The sequence below is a fragment of the Panicum virgatum genome, chromosome 9K (genome assembly GCF_016808335.1).
Source record: "Panicum virgatum strain AP13 chromosome 9K, P.virgatum_v5, whole genome shotgun sequence".
Taxonomy (NCBI): Eukaryota; Viridiplantae; Streptophyta; class Magnoliopsida; order Poales; family Poaceae; genus Panicum; species Panicum virgatum.
Genome location: NC_053144.1, coordinates 16,343,087 through 16,365,804, shown reverse-complemented (window position 1 = coordinate 16,365,804; position 22,718 = coordinate 16,343,087). Strand labels below are relative to the sequence as shown.

At 47.8% G+C, this 22,718-nt stretch overlaps 2 protein-coding genes across 2 annotated transcripts; one reads left to right on the top strand and one right to left on the bottom strand.

The window, feature by feature from the left end:
* Positions 1–5,717: 5,717 nt before the first annotated feature.
* LOC120650404 (peptidyl-prolyl cis-trans isomerase E-like) lies at positions 5,718–9,679 on the bottom strand. The gene is made up of 3 exons (XM_039927524.1): positions 9,500–9,679; positions 9,018–9,281; positions 5,718–6,178 (listed from the first exon to the last, which is right to left on the bottom strand). The coding sequence occupies exons 1-3, from the start codon at positions 9,534–9,536 to the stop codon at positions 5,976–5,978; spliced, it is 504 nt and encodes a 167-aa protein (XP_039783458.1). The 5' UTR covers positions 9,537–9,679; the 3' UTR covers positions 5,718–5,975.
* Positions 9,680–10,832: 1,153 nt separating this feature from the next.
* LOC120647756 lies at positions 10,833–12,676 on the top strand. Its single transcript, XM_039924607.1, has 6 exons — positions 10,833–10,943; positions 11,222–11,308; positions 11,451–11,612; positions 11,881–11,934; positions 12,045–12,203; positions 12,290–12,676. Exons 1-6 carry the CDS (start codon positions 10,833–10,835, stop codon positions 12,674–12,676), a joined length of 960 nt encoding a protein of 319 aa, XP_039780541.1.
* Positions 12,677–22,718: the final 10,042 nt, after the last annotated feature.

Here is a 22,718-nt window from a genome sequence, read left to right as displayed (position 1 = left end):
GCCAAAGTATTTTTCAAGATTGATCTCCGCTCTGGCTATTATCAGATAAAGATTAGAGCTGAGGATATTCCCAAGACGACTTTTTCCACCAGATACGGACTTTTTGAATATCTGGTCATGTCTTTCGGGCTAACGAATGCCCCTGCTCATTTCATGTATCTCATGAACTCGGTGTTCATGTCCGAGCTAGATAAGTTCGTTGTGATTTTCATTGACGACATCCTGATATTTTCCAAGAATGAAGAAGAACATGCAGAGCATCTCCGCATTGTGCTTCAGCACCTGCGGGAGCACAAACTGTACGCCAAATTCAGTAAATGTGATTTCTGGCTCAAGGAAGTCCAGTTCTTGGGCCACATCATCTCAGACAAGGGGATTTCTGTTGATCCTAGCAAGATTCAGGATGTCCTGAATTGGAAGACTCCAGAGTCTGTTTCAGAGATCCGGAGTTTCCTTGGGCTAGCAGGCTATTATCGCCGGTTTGTACCGGAGTTCTCAAAAATTGCTAGGCCCGTGACTGAGTTACTCAAGAAAGGGGTGAGATTTAGTTGGGACGACAAATGCGAGCAGACCTTCTAGACTTCGAGAAAGCTTCTGACGTCTGCCCCTGTCCTCGCTCAGCCAGATATTACCCGGCCTTTTGATGTGTACTGTGATGCATCAGGTACGGGTCTCGACTACATTCTCATCCCTGTTTGTTTTCGTCGGATATTATTCGGCCATTAATATTTGTTGTAATGCATCAGGTATGGGCCTAGGCTGCGTCCTAATGCAGGACCAGCAAGTGATTGCTTATGCCTCCAGAGCCCTCAGACGACATGAGGAGAATTATGCCACTCATGATCTGGAGCTGGCAGCAGTAGTACATGCATTAAAGATCTGGCGTCATTATCTCCTGGGCAATCCTGTTCACATATACTCGGACCACAAGAGTCTTAAGTATGTTTTTACCCAGAGTGGGCTCAATTTGCGCCAGAGGCGGTGGTTAGAGTTGATAAAGGATTATGATTTGGAGATTCATTATCACCCGGGTAAGGCGAATGTCGTTGCGGATGCACTGAGTCGCAAGGCAAGTTGCAGTTGCACCTTAGCCTCAGTGGTGCATGAAACCTTGTGCCAAGAAATGGAAAAATTAAATCTGGCTATTGTATCTGAAAGCACACTTACTAATCTTACCCTCACACCTACACTCAGAGATCAAATTGTGGAGGCTCAGAAAAATGATGCGGGCATGGATAAGATCAGGCAACGGCTCAGTGAGAATGATCCTCAGGTGCAGTGCTTCCATCGAGATAGTGAGGGGGTTCTTTGGTTTCAAGATCGGTTAGTAGTGCCTAAAAATTTTGAGCTTCGGAAACAAATCCTTGATGAGGCTCATCTTTCCATATATTCTATTCACCCGGGCAGCAACAAAATGTATCAAGATCTGAAACAGCGATTTTGGTGGACGAGGATGAAGCGGGAAATTTCCAGATATATATCTGAGTGTGATATTTGCAGAAGGGTGAAAGCGAGTCATTTGAGACCAGCTGGTCCCTTGCAGCCCCTGAGTATACCATCGTGGAAGTGGGAAGATATTAGTATGGATTTCATTGTTGGGCTTCCCAAGACCTCAAAGGGGTATGACTCTATTTGGGTGATTGTGGACCGTCTCACGAAGTCAGCCCATTTCTTACCTGTGAAGACCATTTATAGGGCACAGCACTATGCGGAGTTGTATATCAGTCGGATTCTTAGCTTGCATGGGGTACCCCGGACTATTATTTCTGACCGTAGTGCCCAGTTTGTTGCACGCTTCTGGGAGCAGTTACACTCAGCCCTCGGTACTCAGCTCATTCGTAGTTCAGCTTATCATCCTCAGACGGACGGTCAGACAGAGAGGATCAATCAAATTCTGGAGGATATGCTGCAAGCCTGTGTACTCTCTTACAGTAAAAAGTGGGATGAATGACTGCCACTTGCAGAATTTTCTTACAACAACAGCTACCAGGAGAGTATCAAAATGGCTCCTTTTGAGGCATTATATGGACGGAGGTGTAGAACACCATTAAATTGGTCGGAAGCTGGGGAGAGAAATTTCTTTGGGCCTGATATAGTTCAGGAAGCTGAGGAGCAAGTTCAGCTCATACAGAAAAATTTGAAAGCGTCTCAAACCCGCCAAAAGAGTTATGCGGACGAAAAGTGGCAAGCTATCTCCTTCCAAGTGGGGGATCAGGTTTATTTGCGGGTATCTCCAATGAAGGGGGTCCAGCGATTTGGAGTAAAAGGAAAGCTTGCCCTCGCTATGTTGGGTTGTTTCCTATTATTGAGTGATGTGGGCCAGTGGCATATCGCCTGGAACTTCCTACACAATTATCCGCGGTCCATAATATATTCCGCGTCTCTCAGCTCAGAAAATGCCTCCGTGTTCCCACCAAGATTGTGGATCTAGAGGAGCTACAGTTGGAGCCCGATCTTGTGTATCCCGAGCACCCGGTGAAAATTGTTGATTTCAAAACCCGAGTCACTCGGAATCAAACTAGCAAATTTTATAAGGTGCAATGGAGTAATCACTCCGAGTGAGAAGCTACTTGGGAGACGGAGGACTTTGTTCGGTCTAAATATCCGGAATTACTACAAACATATCAAGGTACTCACCAATTTCTAATTTTCTTAATTTAGCACCTCCATTAAATCTCGGGACGAAATTTCTTTAAGGGGGAAGGATTGTAACACCCGGATACTCCGGCCATTAGCCCAGATACTCCGGGCGTGGAGTTTCTATTTCCATAATTTGGTCATCTGGACCCCACAATCATTTAAATAGAAAATATCACTCTCCCCCCCCCTCACTCTCACTCTCTCCCGTTACCTCTCTCTCCCTCACCTCCCTCCCGAGCTCTCCCTCTCCCCTAAGCTCTAGATTCCGAAATCGTTCATTTCAACTTGATTCCGAGGCCAAGGGAGCTTTACTCGGCGTGGGGGATCATCTTCTACTAGTATTCCACCTTGGGGCGACATCGTTTTCAAGTTTTCTTGCAAGAGGAACTAGCTCAAGGTACTAGAAGCTAGGGCTCGCCGATTTGGTTGTTTTAGGATGCTCTAGGTGATTTCCTTTAGTCAATCATCTCTATATGCATCCTTCAACTAGGATTCAAGAGGGTTTCAAATTTGGTGGGGTGGTTTTGCCAAAAATCAAGATTTCAGTTTTTGGGGCGAAAATGCAGTCGGGTCCGGAGACTCCGGGTATAAGCCCGGATACTCCGGGTTTTGGAACACTCCGGACGAAACTCCGGGTATAAGCCCGGATACTCCGGGTTTGGGACACTCCGGGGAAAACTCCGGGTATAGGCCCGGAAACTCTGGACTTGGGGGTCCGGACACTCCGGGTAGTGGTCCGGATATTCCGGATCTCTGGAAATGTTGTCGACTAGTATGGGTGTATTTTTAGGTAGATTATTAGTACTTATACTCGTTCAATGACTAATTTATCACTACAAATCATAATTGCATTTCTCATATCATATGCATACGTGTAGCAGCCGCCGTAGAGGAGGTTGTGTACGAGGTGATTGCAGAGCCCCAGGAGGAACCAGAGCGAGCCAAGCAGGAGGTTCACAAGGACTCGGCCCAAGGCCCAGCTGAGCCCAGTGTCGAGCAGCAGCCCGAAGGCAAGCCCCGGTGCACATCCTTCTATTTCAAATTATGACACCTATATTTATGTTTCTATTACTTGTGCATTAGGTTCAGGAATTGTTTGGAACCCTAGTTGCATGATCCCTAGGTTTCCTCGAGTTATACTAGTATGTAGAGGACGATAGAAATGCTATGCTTAATAGAACTCGGTAGAAGATGAGTGATTTCGGGTCACTCGCGAGATATAGTGTATTTGGTTATTTTGAATATATGGAATATTGAATTAGGTAAGAAAGGAAAAGAATTTGGAGACCGGGCGGGGGAAAAGTTAGCCCCGTCTGTGTCGGTTAAGGACTGTTCGTTGTCTGGCCCTGTGATTGAGTTTGAACAGTACTAACCGCATACCGGGAGTAGGAGGTAGTCGAAACCGGTAAGTCGAGTACTGCTTTGCTTCGAAAGTACAGGAACCCGCACCCAACTCCTGGGGCGAGTCGAGTAGTCGCGGAGAATTGGGATGCATATGTTTACTTTTGGTGGTCTCACGTTGAGCTCGGCTGACCATATGTCGTTGGGCTGGTTCCTGTAGTTCGAGGTGGGGAGGGGAAAGGTTGGTGCGTGGGGTCCGATGGGGCTTTCGCGTGCCGTGTTGGTTAGGTCCACCTTGCAAGGTTAAATCGGATCGATTCGCCGTCAGTCGCTCTCGGATATGAGCACCTTGATCGCAGCACCGCATCGTAGTAATGCTATATGGAATTTTAAGTGATGATTGGAAATGACTATCATAAATCATTATCCCATGTTTGTCATGATTTGCTTAGCAGGTGCAAATACTAGTTGAGAATGATAGTATATAGAATTGTGAGCTAAAAGTGGAAAAATAAGGACTCATTTTAGAAGTTTTTTATGCAAAATAACCACCAGCCAGAAAGCCTTGCATGTCTAGATATGTGGGCTAAGTTATACCCACTAGTCGGGTAAGCCTTGCTGAGTATTAGAATACTCAGGGTTTGTTGCCACCATTATTATTACAGGACACCCAGACGTGGACTTCTGCCCCTGCTGTGTCAAGTTCATCTGCCGGGATGCAGAGGGGTGGGAGGTGGTGGAGCGAGACCCGTAGGTTAGGGATCACTTGTGGGCAGAGTTTTCAGCCTTTCTGTTTTGCACAGACCGGTCAGACCGGTGGAGGCTGCAGAGGAGAGGAGACCGGTCCGACCGGTTGGATAAACCGGTCTGACCGGTCATGAAAATTCAGAACTGGTGAAGGCTAATGTAGTATTAGATTTCTTTTCTTTTTGAACTTCGGTTACCTATATTTTACGTTTTGTAAAATTATACCATCATTGTGTAAATTTGAACTCAGTTTGTAAAACTCTTGTTTATCGGTTCATTCATCCTTGTATATTTTCAAGTATTTTGTCGTGCTTGTACCATCTACGCCCACCATCGCGTGGGACTACCGGTGTTGTTTCGATCGGGCCGTGGGTTGAGAAAGGATCGTCAAATTAAGCCGTTAAGCTAATGCGCCCGATGTGTTCAAATGACGATCATTATGCTTAATTAGAGTTTTAATTTGTCGATTCCGTCACAGTCCAGCCACTATTGCGCTCCTTGCCGCGCGCCGCCCGGCCCCCAGGCTCCGCTTCACGCCTCCTCGAGGCCCCTGCTCCACACGAGGCCGCAATCAAAGTTGCTGCTGTCTTGTATTCGAGCCGGCTCGAGCTGTCAAGCGAGCCGAGCCGAGCCGAGCTCGGTTTTTAGCTCATGAAGATAATGAGCCAAGCTGAGCCAACTCGTTATCTTAACGAGCCGGCTTGATATCCAGCCTTACTCGCAAGTGTTGTGCGGCGCACGCGGCATTTCAAATACTTAATTAGGATGTTTAGTACATACTATTTTTTTAACACTGGTCCAGCAGAAGCACCTCGAATTTACAACTAGACAGCTTCAAGTGCCTTCCACGTTGACTGTTGCGCATACCACGTCATTACAACAAAGCCCTAAATAGTTCAAAGCCTCCAAGGGAGGGCGAAGTGGTTTGTCCTGCCCGGCCTTGTTCTATCTACTCTATTACTATACCACTTGGAATGCTGACTGCACACTTCAACATACAAATTTAACCTGCATATCACTCACTACATGCTGTGTCAATGTGCGAGCGTGCAGTACATTTTAGTCTATCAGAAGGCCAAACAAAACACAAAGCATCCCACGTTAAGACAAATAGGATTCTTTCAACTAAACAAACAGCACTCCCAAGTCTAGCATGTTAGTCACACCTTAACCACGGCCGAGAAAAGCATGTGTATTTGACAAATGGACAGGAAAGCGGCAGATGTTCTTAAGTCTATATCCAGTTCTTAAGAACTCTGCTTCAAGGCCTGAGCTTCTGCTGCAGCCATGGGATCCGCCTCCTCTTCTTTCTCACCTTCTCTTTCGGCAGCAAGTTTCTCTCTGTGCAGCTTCTCTGCTACTTGCATTGCCGCGCGCTGCTCTGCCTGCAGACGCTGCATCTCCTCTTCCTGCTGCTGCCTCTCGAACCAAGTGTCCGCATCAGCCCAAACTGAATAGAAACAAGAAATTCGTGAGCAATAAGGTTATATATAATTGTAATCATGTTGATGAAAGACTGACAAAGTGCCTACAAACTCAAAAAAAGTGAACCCTGTACAGCACAGCACAACTCAAAGGTTATCTAATTATGCAGAAATTTATTTCGGGCCTTACTATAAGCAATAATTAATACTGGAGAACTGCAGTAACAAAAAAGTATGCAGCAAAGTAACCATGCTCTTTTTGGGGCAAGAGATAAGAGAATCGGCAGTAAGTTTTTACTAACGCACCATTAGCTTGATTCATTAGAAGTTAGGTTGGTGTTGCCAACTTGGTTTCATTGGAGCATCACAAATTTACAGTATTAAAATGAAAGGCATACATATCAAAGGTTTCGAGGAAAGGATTACAATCATGCTAACAGGCAAATTGGATGTGAGAAATGTGAGAAATGAAGGGCCAACAATGGTGTATAGGGCAATAAAAAACTAAAAGGCCTATAAACCGAAACCTATGCCTTATCTGTACCATCTTATCTCGATAAAGTGTTATTACATAATAAGGCCTTTCCTCTATGTTAGTTAAAAAAAATTATGTTCCTCACTTCGTAAACCACTCTTTTTCAGATTGTATATAAGTTCCTTTTGTACTAAACTAATTTATTGAGCTACATAAAAACATCAATGATATAGTCATCATGTCAGGTAAACTTGGTGCCAAATCACACATAGTTACTGACACCATACCATAGAGATGCTCGGTTCATCAGTTGAACGGTACAACATGCAGATATATGGTTCGACCAGGAGTTCAAATCTTTATAGTTAAATACAAATTTGATAAATGTGAGCGTTTTAATTATAGTTTTCAGGCTCCATAGCAGGAAAATCAGATGGCCATCCACTCATCACCCAGTCTGTGAACTGGGGCATGGAGGGGTGAGGTTGCAAGTCAATCCTCCAGACAGCAAACCACTTAGGCATATTAGACCATACTTTCCCTTGATTTTCTAAAAAATGGTCCTTTAGGAAAACAGGACGACGCATGGTTCTGTATCAGATTATTTTCCAGATGAACAAGCAAAGTAGCGGACCATCATGGTGACTGTTGCCAGCAAGAGCATCACTTCACTTCATATAATGTGAAGGCATGTGGTAAAAAGGTTGACCTACCATTGGACAGCTTATTAGATTAGGATGGGTGGATGGTGAAAAGCCATGAGTAACCCAACCCAATCTGTCCTGGTTCTCCAGGTTGAAAAAATGGTGTCTAGTTTGACAAATCAGGCTTGAATGATAAACATTAACATATGGAAAAATTCCATTATCTACTAAATTCCCTCTATCAATCCCAATGAATGGTGTTGATCAAGGTCACATGCTAGATGAACAGCTTGGTCAACTGGCTCAGTGGTAGATTCGCTCAGTGGAGCGCTACCAACCCAGCAAACGAGCCTCTGGCTCAGTGGTAGATTCGCTCAGTGGAGCGCTACCAACCCAGGTTCGATTCCCATCGGGAACGAATTTGGGTGTCGCACCAAGGCTGAGCAGGTGGGTGTGTGGGTGTGAGGGTGGGTGTGTGTGCGTGAGTCTGCTCGGTGGGCACGTTCCGAGACTACTCGGGCAATCTCGTCTGCGTTGAGTCCGGTCAGCGTGGGCGCCTAAAATCTTACACGACTCCCCAGTGCTCCTGGGTGCTTTCAAAAAAAAAACTAACCTATCTGGTTAGATAGGTCCCGTGACTAAGTTAGTTGATGATAAAGGAGGCAATGGGAACTGCATAATACGCAGATCCTCTATGTTCATTAAGTGCTACTATAACATGCATCTTTTAAAAAAGTAAGTCTAAGCCAATGAACTACTTGAGGACACCAATGAATTGCTGCAGCATGAAAAGCATGAACCACGTTACTATTAGCACATGTCACATGGTAATGCGATGAAGATAAAACCTCTCAACTCTAAATGGTTTCTTCAACAATATCTTCCTATAATCATTATATAACACAAAAAAATTTCTTTCCTTCTGCAATGCTTACAAAGAAGACACAGATTGAAAGATTTGGGACATTCCAGAGGATAACAGAACATTAACCCAGGGGTTTGAACCAAACCAAGCAGAGGTTGCTATTTCTATCATGCAAGCAACCATTCAGGTAACTACAAGGACCTAAAAGTTGCAAATCTCCAAACACACCCATCTGGCTGTTCATTGCTACTAAGTACAAAGAATTACAACTGAATACTTTAAATGAATAAACAAGGACCTTATATGCAAACGCAAAGAACATTCGGCAACTACAACTTGGTGACATCTTTTAAAAACTTCAAGCACAAGGATTCATCCTGCTTGTGCATGTGGGAAGAAATTTGTTAATGGTTGAAGACGGAAGTGGCTACAGCTGAATAACATTTGTAGTGCTGTACTGGTATGATGTTTAAGCATTTATTTCAGCTTTCACTTTTCACATAAACCCATTTTCCCCAGGTAAGTAGGATTTCAACAATTCTTACCTTTTGAGTTTTCATGAACGCATTCTCATTTTGTCCCCCGGAATATCATCACAATTGCACAGGAGAAATCGCGTTATAATGGAACCTTAAAATAGATTGTAATAAAATTCCAAAACCTTCTATTAGCATAGCAGTACCTACAAATCATAAGCCTCGCCGCCCCAAATCCTACAATTTCCTCACCCTTAATGTTCCAGTGATGCTTTTGAACCGCATTGCAATCAAATCTTTTGTCAAGAGGAATAATACTTGGCAGTTCTTGCCCTAATAAGTTAGTCAGGCCACCAAAACAAGCAATCGGGCAGTGAGGCAGGAACAGGAAGCATTGGACTTTACTCGGCTGCGCGGCCCATCCCTGCTCCCCTCCCTTGATGCGCTCGGGGAAGGCGTAGTTGACGGTGAGGACACGTCCGAAGAGCTCGGCGCCGTCCATGTTGTCCATGGCGGCGGCGGCGTCCTCGCGCTCGAGGAAGGTGACGAACCCGAAGGAGCGGTGCTTCTGCGTGGACTGGTCGAGCGGCGTCTTGACGTCCTTGACCTCGCCGAAGGGCACGAACGCCGCGTGCAGGATCTTCTCGTCCACCTCCTCCGCCAGGCCACCTGCGCCAACCAAGAGCGAGGGGGCTCGGATTAGGACACCCGCAAGGCGAATTCGCCCCGCGGACGGCCAGGAAAGTACGAGGTCCTGCCGTGGCCACCGGGAGTTCCCCGGTGAGGAATTTCGTCGAGCAGGCGGCGCGCGCGGCCAAGAAGGGAGGAGAGCGCGTGCTCGGCCAAGCCTAGAAGAGGAAGATGCCTGAAGGGATCGATGCACTTACCGACATAGAGGGTGTTCTTCTGCACCGGCTGGTTCATGTCTCCGGCGGCGGCGAGTGGGGTGCTGAACTGCTGATGCGCAGGGGGGCAGAGACAGCAAGACGGGGGTTGTTTGGGACCTTTGGCTCCGCCTTCTCTGTTTGCTTAGCTACGGCCTCAACGGGCTGAACTCGAACCGGAATCAAATTCATACGCGTACATTTGGTCTAAATAAACCATGCTTTTTGCCAAATTTCAAATAGATCATGTGCATATATTTTTTTGCGGGTAGATCATGTGCATATTGCACGTTGGATATTTGCTTTTACTCTAAATCACACTACGCTAAAAAGAAAAGAAAAAAGCCATTCAGCAATTCTGAAAGGCAGGACATAGCAACAAACGCAATTCAACAATTAAAAAAAAACTATTTCCTGTATAAGAACAAGTGAAAAGGTCGTGCTAACGTGGAAAAATTATATTCGTAAATTGGAATGGAAATTATTTTGATCAAAAAAAGAATAGAGCCAATATTTTGTCCATAGAGAGAACGATGAGGTATATGTTTTTTAGCAGGTATAAATTATATATGTTATGAAATGATCTGATGCAGAGCAGAAAGTAAGAGTGATGGATAAGGCTGCACAAAATAAGAAGAGAAAGGGAGTGATTGTTAGGGGTTCTACACTAATTAGAGGTATTAAATGAAGTCTAATTACAAAACAACCTTCAAATTATGGTATTGTAGCATGTGTTTTAGATAATAAGGCTTTTGACCGCATGATTATAGGATGATTAGGGGCGGTTACGGTAGCATCTCTGTAGCCGATCGTGGTGGAACTTGGCTCATTAGATTCGTCTCGAAAAGTTACACCCATTCGTGAAAAGGTTTCGCAAATAAACTTCGTTTAGTACTCCATGCATATATTCGTCTTTTTGTGAAAAAAAAATTCAGGAGGCTAACCAAACATGGCCTTTTATTCATTTGGAGAAAGGCAAATAGAGAAGACAGGCTGTGTAGAAATCAATTAGGATAATTCCTTCTCCCAATCCACTGATGAGATAAGAATAGGGAAATCGATAAATTTGTTCAGAAGTTGGATACGATGCGGCCATTTAATGTAGCAGTATATGAGTGCTATAAATAAGGTTCTAAAGAAATGTTAGCATTTAGTATATCTTTCCATAAGAATCTTTGGACATTTCAAAACAAAATGGAAAGATGGAACAAAATTATTTGATGGTAGAGATAACATATCAGGTTGCCATATATGGGTATTTATTTCTTGATATCGGAAGCTTCATTTCCAGCCTCATAAATAGGAGTTCTTATGCGTGCCATCGTAGCCAGACGCTATGAAAATGGATCGCTACGCAGCAACTGTTCTCACGTTTCTCTACCTTCAATCCTTCTGCTTTGTCACAGGAGCGCCTCTGCCGATGAAGAATTTGGTTAACGCTGCCGGTGTAAGTCGAACTCAAACTCTGTAAATACTATGATCATGCTTCCTTCTCTAGTGCAAATTGCAGTGCTCCTGTATTATTTCAAAAAATAAGGGCTTTGAAAACTCAAAACAGCTATGCATTGAGCTGCAATCCCATCCATTTTGAACAAAATTAACCAGCTTCTCTGAAAATTTGGGGTACAATTCTGAATTTTTTTCAAGGATTTGGATCCAGATCAAACAGTTCATTGAGGCCCTTATTCGATGACTTAATTCCATGGAGTTTTATTTGCTATACAGCTTTTCGGGCAGAATAGAAATCCAGGAGTTCAAGGAGAATCCAGCACAAAAGACGTTTCTTTCCCGAGGCCTACTCTTGCAAATTCTGTAAGTTTATATGCTTTTTTCAATAAAATATGCAGGGGTAGGGGGGAAGATCCACTGCATGCACATTATTACTTCAATTTAGACCTGTGAAATTCCCTGTTCATGCTAGATTTACTACTCTGTTTTGTTTCCCCTGCGGTAGATTGCTGGATTGACGAACAGGAGCGATCAAGTGTTTGGCATCTACGCAAGGATCAGCGCGTGGGGGCATGAGCACACAAAATCTGATGCTTACAGCGCCGCAGTAATACAGGTTTCCAACGATCAAGGAGCCGAGTACAACGCCATCAGGGCAGGGCTTCATGTACGCATACACATGCCGTTAACTTCCACAGAATCTCATTGCGACCTTGACTTGAATTCATCACGGTCTGCTCAAACAGTAGAAGCCTTCTTTCATCACCGTCCACAGTGGAGGGAGCAAATGAAGGAGCAAATACACTGTTTGACACTGTAGATGCACTGTTTGGCACTGTAGACAGAGAGGGCGTGGAAAACGAGGAGGGAGCAAATTTGCTCTTGCTCCCTCCGCTGTGGTCAGCCTAACTTTTGGCTGTTGTTCGTTTCTGCAGACACTCCCCAGTCTGTACAAGGACACCAAGCTGCATCTGTTTGCACAATGGACGGTACGTCAGTGATGGCCATGCTCTTCTCTGGATGAATTCCTCTCGAACAATCCCCGATTCGACGAAATTTCGTTCAAATTCAAACTGATGGTGATGATCAACCTGTGCAGACGGACAGGGACTGGAGAACGGGCTGCTACAACACGGACTGCCCGGGGTTCGTGCCGTTCAAAGACAGCTACACTGGGATACCCAAGCCCGGGATGGTCGTGGAGGCGCTCTCCTCCTACAACCAGACCGACTCCAGCATGATCCTCCAGATCGTCAAGGTTGCTTTGCTTGCCATGTCGATGGAGCATCTCGTTCAGTAATGGATGTGTGATGCGTAATGAGTTTGTGCCATTATTTTCATCAGGACGAGCGCCCGGGCATCGGCGGCGACTGGTGGCTGTACCGCGTCGCGGGGCCCGTGCGGTTCCCGCTGGGCCACTGGCCGGCGTCGCTCTTCGCGAGCCTGTCCCGGCACGCGACGGAGGCGGCGTGGTACGGCGCCGTGGGGTCCGCGCGGCGCGGCGACGCGCCGCCGGCGATGGGCAGCGGGCACGGCCCCGGCGAGGGGTACACGCGGGCGGCCTACTTCGCGGACATCAGCCTCATGGACCGCATGGCCTACCCGGCGGACCCCAGCCTCCGCAGCGTGGCCGCCGTGGCCAACGACGAGCGGTGCTACAAGGTGGCCGTGGACGCCGGCGGTGGCAACACCTTCTTTTATGGTGGGCCCGTCAGCCGGTTCTGTGCGTAAGTAAATTATAGTACAGTGCTTGAAAAAGGATCAGCGTGCGTATTCGGTTATGAATAAAAATGCATCTGGCTGAAAACATACAGTACTTCTTTTTTCTATAAAATGCATGTATTGATGTTGGCTGAAAGGTAAACCATGCCCGGCGTTGCATCAGATTCTTCCGATTCTTTTCACCTGAGCAGCCCATCATATGTTTCGGCCCAAATACGCTGGATCCGCCATGCCCACAGCCCATTTTATCTTTAGTTGCCCATCGTATGATTCGGCCCAATAAGCACATTGTACGTGTAGTCGTGTGCATGAATCATTATTGGAAGGAACCACACGTGTAGTGTAACCCTGCGCCCCTGCGTTCATCCAGCGGAGCGGTGAATCTCCCTGGCCGCATCAGGGTCCTGGTGGCCTGAACACACACACGCAAGGACACGCCACGCACTGACACAGCGTGCTGGGTGGGGTGTGCGGCAGTTGGGGCAGTTGTTTGGAGGCCTGGGCTGGGCCCTCGCGCTGCTGGTTGGAGGAGTTGGGTGGGATTAGCCCTCGCTAGCCCAACAACACAGTGCTCCTCCTAACCATCACGCACACATTCCTCTCAAGAAAAAAAAACTATCATGCACACATACTCAGGTACAAGTTGCATGCACGGCTGTAACTGATCCTTGTAGAAGTACTTATTCTACTACTGTGCTGCTAGATCCGATTGGGAGCCGGCAACCGGAGGCCCGGCCGATCGAGCTACTCCAGCAGTGAGCAGCCACTGCCGAGACTCCATGATGAGCTGCTGCGGCGTGCGTCCGCTGGATGCCGATCGTGCGCGCAACATGTGCCTGGATCCAATCCGTGGCCAGCACCAGCAGCGGCAGCTCTGCCAGCGCCAGGCATCCGATGCACGCAGCGCGGCCAGTGCGTTTGTCTTGGCCTCTTGGGCCCTCCCGGGCCGCGCCGGATTACCGACCGCAGGGGACGGAGGCCCAGCTGTTCAGAGGGGACGGCAAGGGTACATGCCTACATGGCTGACAGCGTCACAGTGGCTGGAGATGGCAGCTCGGGCAATCAGGAAAAAAAAAAAAGAGATGGCAGCTCGGCGCACGAATCCGCGGTCGACACGATAGGCCATCGTGCTGTGTACGCTCCCGCCGAGTCCGCACGGGCACGGCGCGGCAGCCGAAATCATTCGTGGCCGCGCGCGCTCGTATACGTAGGCGTGACGCGCGCCGCACGGGGGGGCGGTGCCTGCCGCCTGGGATTCCCTTCCCCTTCCCTTCCCTTCCGTCCTCGGTCGTGGGGGTGTGGCCGCACGCCCGGCGGCGGGTCCCTCCCCGGCGCGCTGACAACAGGTACTGGTGCTGTTGGGATGGATCCTGTGCCGTCCGGCATCATCGATCACCCATCAGTCCATCCATGGGGCGCTTTTGACCGGGAGCAAACTTTCCCCCCCGGTTTGTCACTTGCTCCAGGTTGCTTTATTTATTTATTTGTTTATTTCCTTCTCGTTTCTGCGGCGGCAAGTACTGTGCCAGTGCGCCAACAGTGCGCAGCCAGCAGGTGCGCTCGTGCGCGCAGCAGCAGCAGCCTTAGATGGGCCGCGCGACAGGAAGGCCCAGCCCCACGCAAAAACTAACCCGGTACAGCTTGCTTCTTCCATCCATCCCCACCAATAATTCTCCCAGCAGCAGGATTGCACATGCTGCTGCTGCGACTAATTAATTAATCAGTCACCGCTTCTTTAATCCGTAAGAACAATCTGACGGCCACGCAAAATCAACTCGTATAACTTCGTTGCAAAATTTTTTAAAAAAAATATACATGCAGAAAATATACTACTCGTAGGTGGAAGCGCACGGTGGGTCCGGCCTTATTAATTTCTCAGATGCTGATGCAGATGCGGTGTTGTGTAGAGGCGGGCGGCATCAGCAGGACGGCCGCGAACAGTGCGGCGCGTACGCACCTGTGCCTGTCCGACAGGCGCTCCATCGGCATCTACCTGCCAGGCCGCTCGTGCGCGCGTTCGATACGATGCGATTGCGATCCATCCGCTAGCTCGCCGTACTACCCTACCCCCTGCATTGTTGCGCGAACGGCTCCGACGGCTACCACTACCAGCAACACTTGCCTTCCCTTGCTTTGCTTCATGCCTGTATGTCCCTCTCCCACTACAGGTCGCGTCTATCCGTGTAGTGTAGTACTGTACTCGGCTACTCGCTTGTCAAGCTCCTCGTCGGCAGCGACAGGGCGAGTGGAGATACTCACTGAGTGTACTCTTGGGTCACCGCCTTGATTCTTTTTGGCACATCTATGCGTTCCAGAAACTGGCCATACACATACAAAAAAATCTTGCAATTAACAATGCAGCAGTGAACGGGACAATCAAGCAAATAAAGATACAGGGCAGATTCAGATGATCCACTTTTTCCTCCTCGGGTGTCTTGTTCGCCGGAGTCGGACGCCAGCATCTGGCTTAGTGGTCAATGGCACAGCTAATCAATAAAGCACCACCATCAGTCGCTAATCACGCGCGAACCTCCACTACAGTCGTCGCCCGCGCTGCAGAAACCGTCGGCAGACGATTAAAAAAAAGGCGGATATCCTGAGGCGCAGTACAAAAGGGCACAGCCGTGCGTGCATGCAGCAGTAAAACACAGCGGCGGTCAGACGGGCACCTTTTCCGCGGTTCCCGTAGAAAATCAGGTGACGCCGCTTGTCCGCTCTCATCCGCCCCTCTTTTTTTTTCTTTCAAAAGCGAAAGCTGCCGCTGCCCTCTGCCCTGCCCGGATATCTTTCAATACTGAAACCGCGTAGCGGTCTTGGCCAGGGAGATGGGCCACGTAGGCCGGAAAATATCGGCCGTCGGATCGCGATCCGACGGCCAGAAATAGATACGGACGTAAATTTTGCAAAAAAACCCCGAGCTTTATTAAAATGAACATAGAGTCCATCAATTTAATGGAAAATCCCTCAGACTTTGTGGATCCTTAATTTACAAAAAAAAACCCTAAACTTTTAGTAATCGTGTCGTACTCCGTGAATTTTGTAAAAAAAACCCTGGACTTTGTTAAAATGATTCTGAAGTCCATCAATTTTATGAAAAAACCCTTGAACCTTTCAGTAATCGACCGGTACTCCGTCGACGCCAAATTTACCAAATAACCCACGCAGTCTACCAATTTTACGAAAATCCCCCCGGATTTTTTGCAGTTTAATTTTTTAAAATAAACCTAAACTGGAGGGCATATTTCTGCGCGGCGTTGCCGCGCAATGTTCTAGTATATCGTGACCCATCCACGCACGTACGCAGGTGGATCATGTCCGGTTGCGAGGTGATGCGATTTGCAAGTGCGTGTCCTGGCCTCCAGCGCGAGTAGTTTATTTGGCGTGGCCTATATTAGTGGGAAACAAGGAAGATTAACAACTGACGACCGAGACTTTAAAAATCCACGGGCTCTGGAAACCGGAGCCCGGACAGGGGGATTGATTCAAACCGATCCGGCACCACCATTTGTTTTGTTTGCTGCCGCGTTAGTCATCGCTCGTCAGTGCTACTGGCAGCGTACGTGTGCAGCCAGCAGCTGCTTGCTAGCGTCCAGAATTAATTTTCTGCCAATAGTTTAAACTAGTGCTCGCCCCTTTCCCAGCCGAAATTAAGGGCCTCGCATACACGAGACGTCGTCTAGCTCGTGCGCACCTGCGGGCCACTTCTCGATCGTTTACTGGGTGGATCCACGACCAACTCCACGCGGCCGCCCGTGCGGGCCAGTCCCTCTCGCACGAGGTGCGAGCCCAATAAATTGCGATCTGCCCGGAGGCATTATTCTAGTCGTACACCAAAGGCGCCTCTCGATCGCGTTCTAAATTCGCGCCCGTACTTGGGAAAAGCAGGCAGCCACGACCCAGACCAAACCCGGCGCGTACGATCGAGTCACCATCAGTCATCGACTTGCTTTTCCTCTACGGAAATGGTCCGCAAAGTCTAAGCGCCGCCAATGTGCCACGTCGACGGGCATGGCGCCTACCTTATTCTCCAAAAAGTGCTGTGAATTATTTAACTTTTGAAACTTTGACTCTCGCTGACTGTTCGTAACTCCGTATGATTTTTTAGAAACATGGAAAAACGTATCTATAATTTTACCGTTCGTACATGTGGTGACTTTGTCAATCTAGTTCAGTCTTCGAAGATGCTCATAGGGATAGGGTTTTTATGTATGTGCGTTAGGGATGAGTGTGTATGCGTTGTGACTATCTGAGTTGTACTGTGTAATTTAGAAAAAATTATGAATGCAGTGTCTTTATTTTTCCTCACTTTGTAAGTGCATCGTCATCTAGTTAGAAAATACTAGTGGAACTCAGAAGTCTGCATTGAACACCATCCATGCCTTTTTTTTTGCCTGATAAGGTTATCAGACGAGGTCGGCGTGCGTGCGCGCAGCTCACGGCCACCATTCGTGGGCACAGCGTGCCCAGGCACAATGATCGGATCGATCAAGGAGCTAGTAGTAGCGGCCAGGTGCACGTGTGATGGAGAGATGGACACGACCTGGGACGTGAGCGAGCGAGCGAGGGTGCTGCAGCTCGCAGCTGTACATTGTCATTGTCATAGCTCAGAATGCCGTCACTCGCGAGCGCCAGTGTCCATCATCTGCAGCTACATTATTATTATTTTTTTTGCGTGGAATTTTCCACGCATGCATATCCAGCTCCAGTGGACGAATTGAAGTAGAACTGGACATCCATTGTACGCAGTGCAAAGGTCAGCCAGCATCGCCGTCACGTGTACCAAATGTGGGGCCCACGGTTTGCTGGCCACGCACGGTTGCACGGCTGCTTTGCTGCGGGTAGATGGATAGATCAAGCGGTCGTCTGTCGTGCATGTTTACCATATGTCCTTGATCGCGCTACGCATATCCTAGTAACTTGTGGTTGTGTTGGACTGTTGGATATATATGGGCACTAGTTTAATTTCTGTCTTCTTTTTTGGGTTACTCAATAAAAATAAATGAGAAGGCACTAGTTTCTGCATTCCAAATTCAATTAGCTAGTAGAGTCGCATTTGGAATATTGATTGCTCGGCATCAATAAAAATAAATGAAAAGGAACTTTTTCAAATGTTTCGTGCATCCATTTGGTCTACCTGTATTTTCCAACCAAAACGCTATTGGAGATTAAATTGCATTTCATCTTAAATGCCATATATCATCTATATTTTTTAGAAAAACAATGATATGGTTTTATTACCATCCTCGGTGAGCCACGCCATCAAACAAGAACCCGCCGCAAATGGAGGCAGCAGCAGGGCGGTGCTTCTCTCGCTCCCAACCTGCCTCCCTACTAGCTTCTTCCTCATACATTGCTCTCCTGATGTGAGGTTACGTGCCATCACCATCGTGGCTATTACTCTTGATGACATACTAGTATATATTATCCAGCCCGTGACAATATTATTTGGAAAAAGACCTTATATTGTTTCACTGAAAGGTGAAGATATCATGTGCCAAATGTTTATATAACACATAGAAGGGGGTACATATATATACATCAAAGTTGATTGGAAATTTCCCACCAGATTGATATGATACTTTGAACATAAGGTAGAGCAGAAATAAATGTGTCCTTCTAAATGCTTAGAATTAACGCTGCACGACTTATGTTCATGTGTCCATGCATGCATGGCTTATATATATGTGGTATACACAGTACTACAAAAGCTGTTAGGGAAACAGGATTACAATCCAGATAAGCTCGATCAAAAGGAGTAGTACTATCGGAATTGCCTCCACAAATAGATTCAACATGTATATCCAAAGCCCAATAATAGTTGAAAACCTCGATGGATCAGTGCACTAGTGCACATCACGCCGAGGTGTCCCGGTCCACGCGTACATGGATGCACGCCTGCTATTGTGTGATGGAGGTGATAACACGATTAGCTCCTTGGAACACAATTATTTCCCCATTGCCGAGATACTCTTGTTTGAATAATCTTTCCGGCCTTCTTTATCCCTGGGAAAGCAAAAGGGCCGAGAGTTTCCAAAATTCAGGCCCTGCTGGTCAATTTAAGCATCTTATTAAATAAGCCTTTCATCCAGCGAAAAGTTAGAGGTCGATCTCGATAATTATTCAGGTGTCACTGTTGATTAGTCTAAAAAAAGGTGTCAATGTTGATCCTTAAGGAAAAAAAGAACCCTCTAAGGCTTTGTGTCACTTATTTATTACAAGTCACCAAGAAGAACACACCCGTTTCAATGACCCAGCTGGTGTTTCAAGCATCCTTAACCATAGGGCTCCTTTTCCTTGCCAAAGACTTATTAGCGACTTACTCTCTCCGTCCTCAAATGTAAGTCGTTCTGTGACTCAAAATTTGTCCTCAAATATAAGTCATTCTAGGTTGAAAGTGACCCAATCATCTTAATTGTGCATCGTTTTCGGGTCTTTCCCAATAGAAAGATGTGCATACAACCATGTAGGGGGGAGTATATGGGGGGTGCATGGGAAAAGACATGCTAGTTTAATTAGGCTAGTCTCAGTGGGAGTTTTATGGGAACATATATCTAAACTGGAAACTAGGTAACCGTACCAGATGAGTTTCATAGTGATAAAATTCTTCTCACATCACATGAAACTCCATCATTTTCTCCTTATTATGTCAGCAAAATTGATGTTATTTCATGTCATGAAACCCTCGTGGAACTTCTATTGAGACTGATCTTAGCACATTTCCAATACTTAATAATTAGGGGTGGAAGAGTCTTTTCTACACAACCATAATTTGTCCTAAAAATTCTAGAATAACTTACATTCCAGGACGCTACTATCTAGCTACAAGTGAAGGTTGGCCGGACGCGAGATAGTTAAAATGATGTCCCTGTCACACGAGGGGATGGGATGGGAGGGATCCTATCAAACCCTAATCATGCAATCGCGTCCTATATACGGAGAACAGTGCTGCCACAACAGCACTTTGATGATTGGAAGCTCGATCGTCACCCCTTTCCAATTGAATGTGTGATCGCTACACGCAGCTAGCAAGCGGCCACACGTATACATAATTAGCTAGGCGTGGTTTACTCACCTGATGTACAATTATTTTGTATTTAAGGACGTAATGCCCGGATTTTCGATGGGAACGGCGCCCCTACCGTGACCTTGACATACAATTGCAGTTTGCAGACCCATATCCGTCCATCCATCCGTGCAATGCTAGCTGCAACCGATGATATGAGAGCTTCTACCAGCTCCGATTTCGTCACTGTTCACATACTATAGACCACCGTAGCACAAAGCCTGTGAAGCCAAAGAAAACTGCCTTCGCCGGCTTCGCATGTTTCCCAGTTCAGTTTGGCCATTGGGTTGTGTTCCGGCTTCACGTTTCGGTGCAGAATAGTGCAGAACAGTGTTGAATACTACAGCGAAGAGCTGAAGCCGGAGCCGGCCGGTATAGGAGCTGCCTAGCTAGCTAGTACTCTAGGAGAGCCGGCCAGCAGAGCCGGGCGTGTTGGCGCGCGAGAGGTAACACGGCTCGATCCTTGAATGATTTGCTGATGATGATCTGGTGACAAATTTGCGCCCAAGTAGCTGTCATCCTGTTCCTTTCAGTGAGCACCGGAGGGCTTGTTGTTTTCTCCCTCCCTCGCTCGTCGTCTCTGCTAGCCGCCGATCGCCGGACAAGCAAGCTAGCTAGCTAGCCTTGGTTTCAATTTGGCGTTGCATGAGGTGCTGCTGCTCCCATAGTACGACGCGGTGAGTGGGATGTCCAATTTCTCTTCGCACGATTTTCTACGTGGTAGGCCTCTGGTATTTAGTACTACTAGCAATAATCTAGCGTGGCCCGGGTGATGTGCCAAAGTTTCTTGCATCTTGACGAGCGAGAGGCTATACGGGCAGCAAACTTTTGTTGATTTCAAGAAAGCCGCGAAAGTTCATACGACCTTGAACGGCACTATTCCTTTTGTTGGCGCCTCCCCCAGCACATGAACTCCTACCTAGCTAGTCCTATCTGGGAAAAAAGAATTCGCAAAGACTTCCTTGATAGATCGTGGGTGGACGGCGGGGCGGGGCTCCATGTAAACGCCAGTACGGTAGCGCCACAGGATTCAATAACTAGACTCTAGAGTACGTACGCTCCTACGGCCGGCCGGCCAGTAGAGGGCCGGGAATTTGTAGCGCACGCTGGCAGGCAGCGAGTTGAGATGCGCGGCCGGCGAACACATGGACGGCTTGCTATGTAAAATACACGCACGAGTAGCAGCCAGTGGCCGGCCGGCGTGCCGGAAAGCCGAAAGCGAGAGGCGGCGGCATCCGCTCGCCGGGGGAAGGACGGAAAGCATGCCAATGCCAGGACAAGGGGGAGGCGCTCGTGCAACTATGATTTGATTGATTGCATTGGGTGATAGCGGAGGGAGCGGAGTGGAGCGCCACCGGCAGCCGGGCGTTGCGTCCGTCCCCATGCCAAGCCAAGCCAAGCCAAGCAACAACGCAACAAACAAGCTCTCTCTTCCTTTCTCCACTACAGTACGCGGGATATTGAAAAAAAAGGAAGATGGAGCTGAAAACCCGCAGGAGGCGGGGCGCACGAACGGGTGGATATTGTTAAAAAAAAAACACCTGCAGCTAGCGGCCTTCGACGCAGAAGCAACAAGAGGCACACGTCGTCGTGCTGGCGAGAGCAGAGGATGTGGTTGGATGATGGGCATGTGCGAGTCTGGTTGCCATGCGAGTGGGTGATGGACGCAGGCGTGCATGTGGATCGGAGGAAGGAGGAGGGCGCGGCAGCGACATTCCGTCGTTCCCTGCTCGTGCGCGTGGCTGCGCTCGTATCCAGACCACGATCCATCCGCCTTCACTTCACGCCGGTGCCGGTGCCGGTGCCGGTGCCGGCACCGGCACGGACGCTGCCTGGCTGGACACACTCACTCCACGCTACATTAATTCGACGAGACGCCGTACCCCTACCCTTGGTTCTCTGTCTTGATGGATGGCGGCCCTGGGTCTGGTGGGGACTGCTGGTGGAGAGCTGGTGGAGGGTATGGACTACTCGTTGTACTCCCTCCGTCTCAAAATAAATATAATTCTAGGACCGAACACATGAACCAATGCTAGTTGCAAATTACCAAAATGCCTTTTGTCTTTTGTAAGAAAAATCTAAATATTGGCTTGTTTTTTTATGAGAAGTTTCCGGAGACTCTTGTCTTTTGTGGTTACTAAGTTAAAGTTGCATTCTTTGTGAGATAAAATTTGAACCATATAATTGCATTTATTTTAGGACGGAGGGAGTAGGATGGTACTGTACCCAGTCGGATCGGCAAGTACCGCCGTACCCGCACAGTCTGCCTTTTGGGCGATACGGTGGATCTTCGGCCCTGATGCATGCCTGGGCGTACGTTCCGCGAAGATTCCTCCGACGCGCGCGAGGTGATTTGAGCGCTCCTGTGTCCCTCGTGCATGTGCGTACGGTGGTCTACTCCTACCTCACTTGCAGCGTGGTAATTTAATGGTCCTACGCGTCATAGCTCGAGTGGTCTATTCATAATGCAGTGTAATCCTCACATATTTTTAGCTTAAATTATAGTATAAGATAAAAGTCCGACTCTTTTAGAATTGGACTTTCAAATTATTTAGGTTAAAGTTTAAAACTTTTTACACCTGACTAAACTAGGTACTAGTACATTTTATTCCCTTTTATTTGTACCGCAAAACTTCTCTTTTTCAAAACTTGTACCGAGAGATGAGATACGTGTCCTTGGCACCTCAGTCGATCCGGCCGTCCTGTGGTAGAATTTGGATCCAATCCATCTCCTGGTCGAGCTCAACTGCGGCCGGCGGCGTACACAAGGGGACAAGGAGAAAGGACCTTATCCCTGCCGCCGCAGCCCAGGCGGGCGGCCCCCTGCAGCAGAGCTCGATCGGCTGCTCCGACCGCGGCAGGAGCTGAGGCCGCCAGGCACAGGCTACGCCTACGCACGGCCTACATGCCTCCGAGCCTAGTGTGGTGCCGCCGCCCGCCGCTCTGGCGTAGCGGTAGCCCTCGACCCCCACCGCAAAGCGGGCGAAG

What these genes read in the sequence shown, in the direction of transcription:
- LOC120650404 (XM_039927524.1), bottom strand. Translation starts at nt 9,536, where the DNA reads ATGAACCAGCCGGTGCAGAAGAACACCCTCTATGTCG. An exon ending in GAAGAACACCCTCTATGTCG is followed by an intron (nt 9,282 to 9,499) that starts GTAAGTGCATCG and finishes TGGTTGGCGCAG; the next exon opens with GTGGCCTGGCGGAGGAGGTG. An exon ending in GGGATGGGCCGCGCAGCCGA is followed by an intron (nt 6,179 to 9,017) that starts GTAAAGTCCAAT and finishes GTTTCTATTCAG; the next exon opens with TTTGGGCTGATGCGGACACT.
- LOC120647756 (XM_039924607.1), top strand. Translation starts at nt 10,833, where the DNA reads ATGAAAATGGATCGCTACGCAGCAACTGTTCTCACGTTTCTCTACCTT. An exon ending in GGCCTACTCTTGCAAATTCT is followed by an intron (nt 11,309 to 11,450) that starts GTAAGTTTATAT and finishes CCCCTGCGGTAG; the next exon opens with ATTGCTGGATTGACGAACAG. An exon ending in TGATCCTCCAGATCGTCAAG is followed by an intron (nt 12,204 to 12,289) that starts GTTGCTTTGCTT and finishes TATTTTCATCAG; the next exon opens with GACGAGCGCCCGGGCATCGG.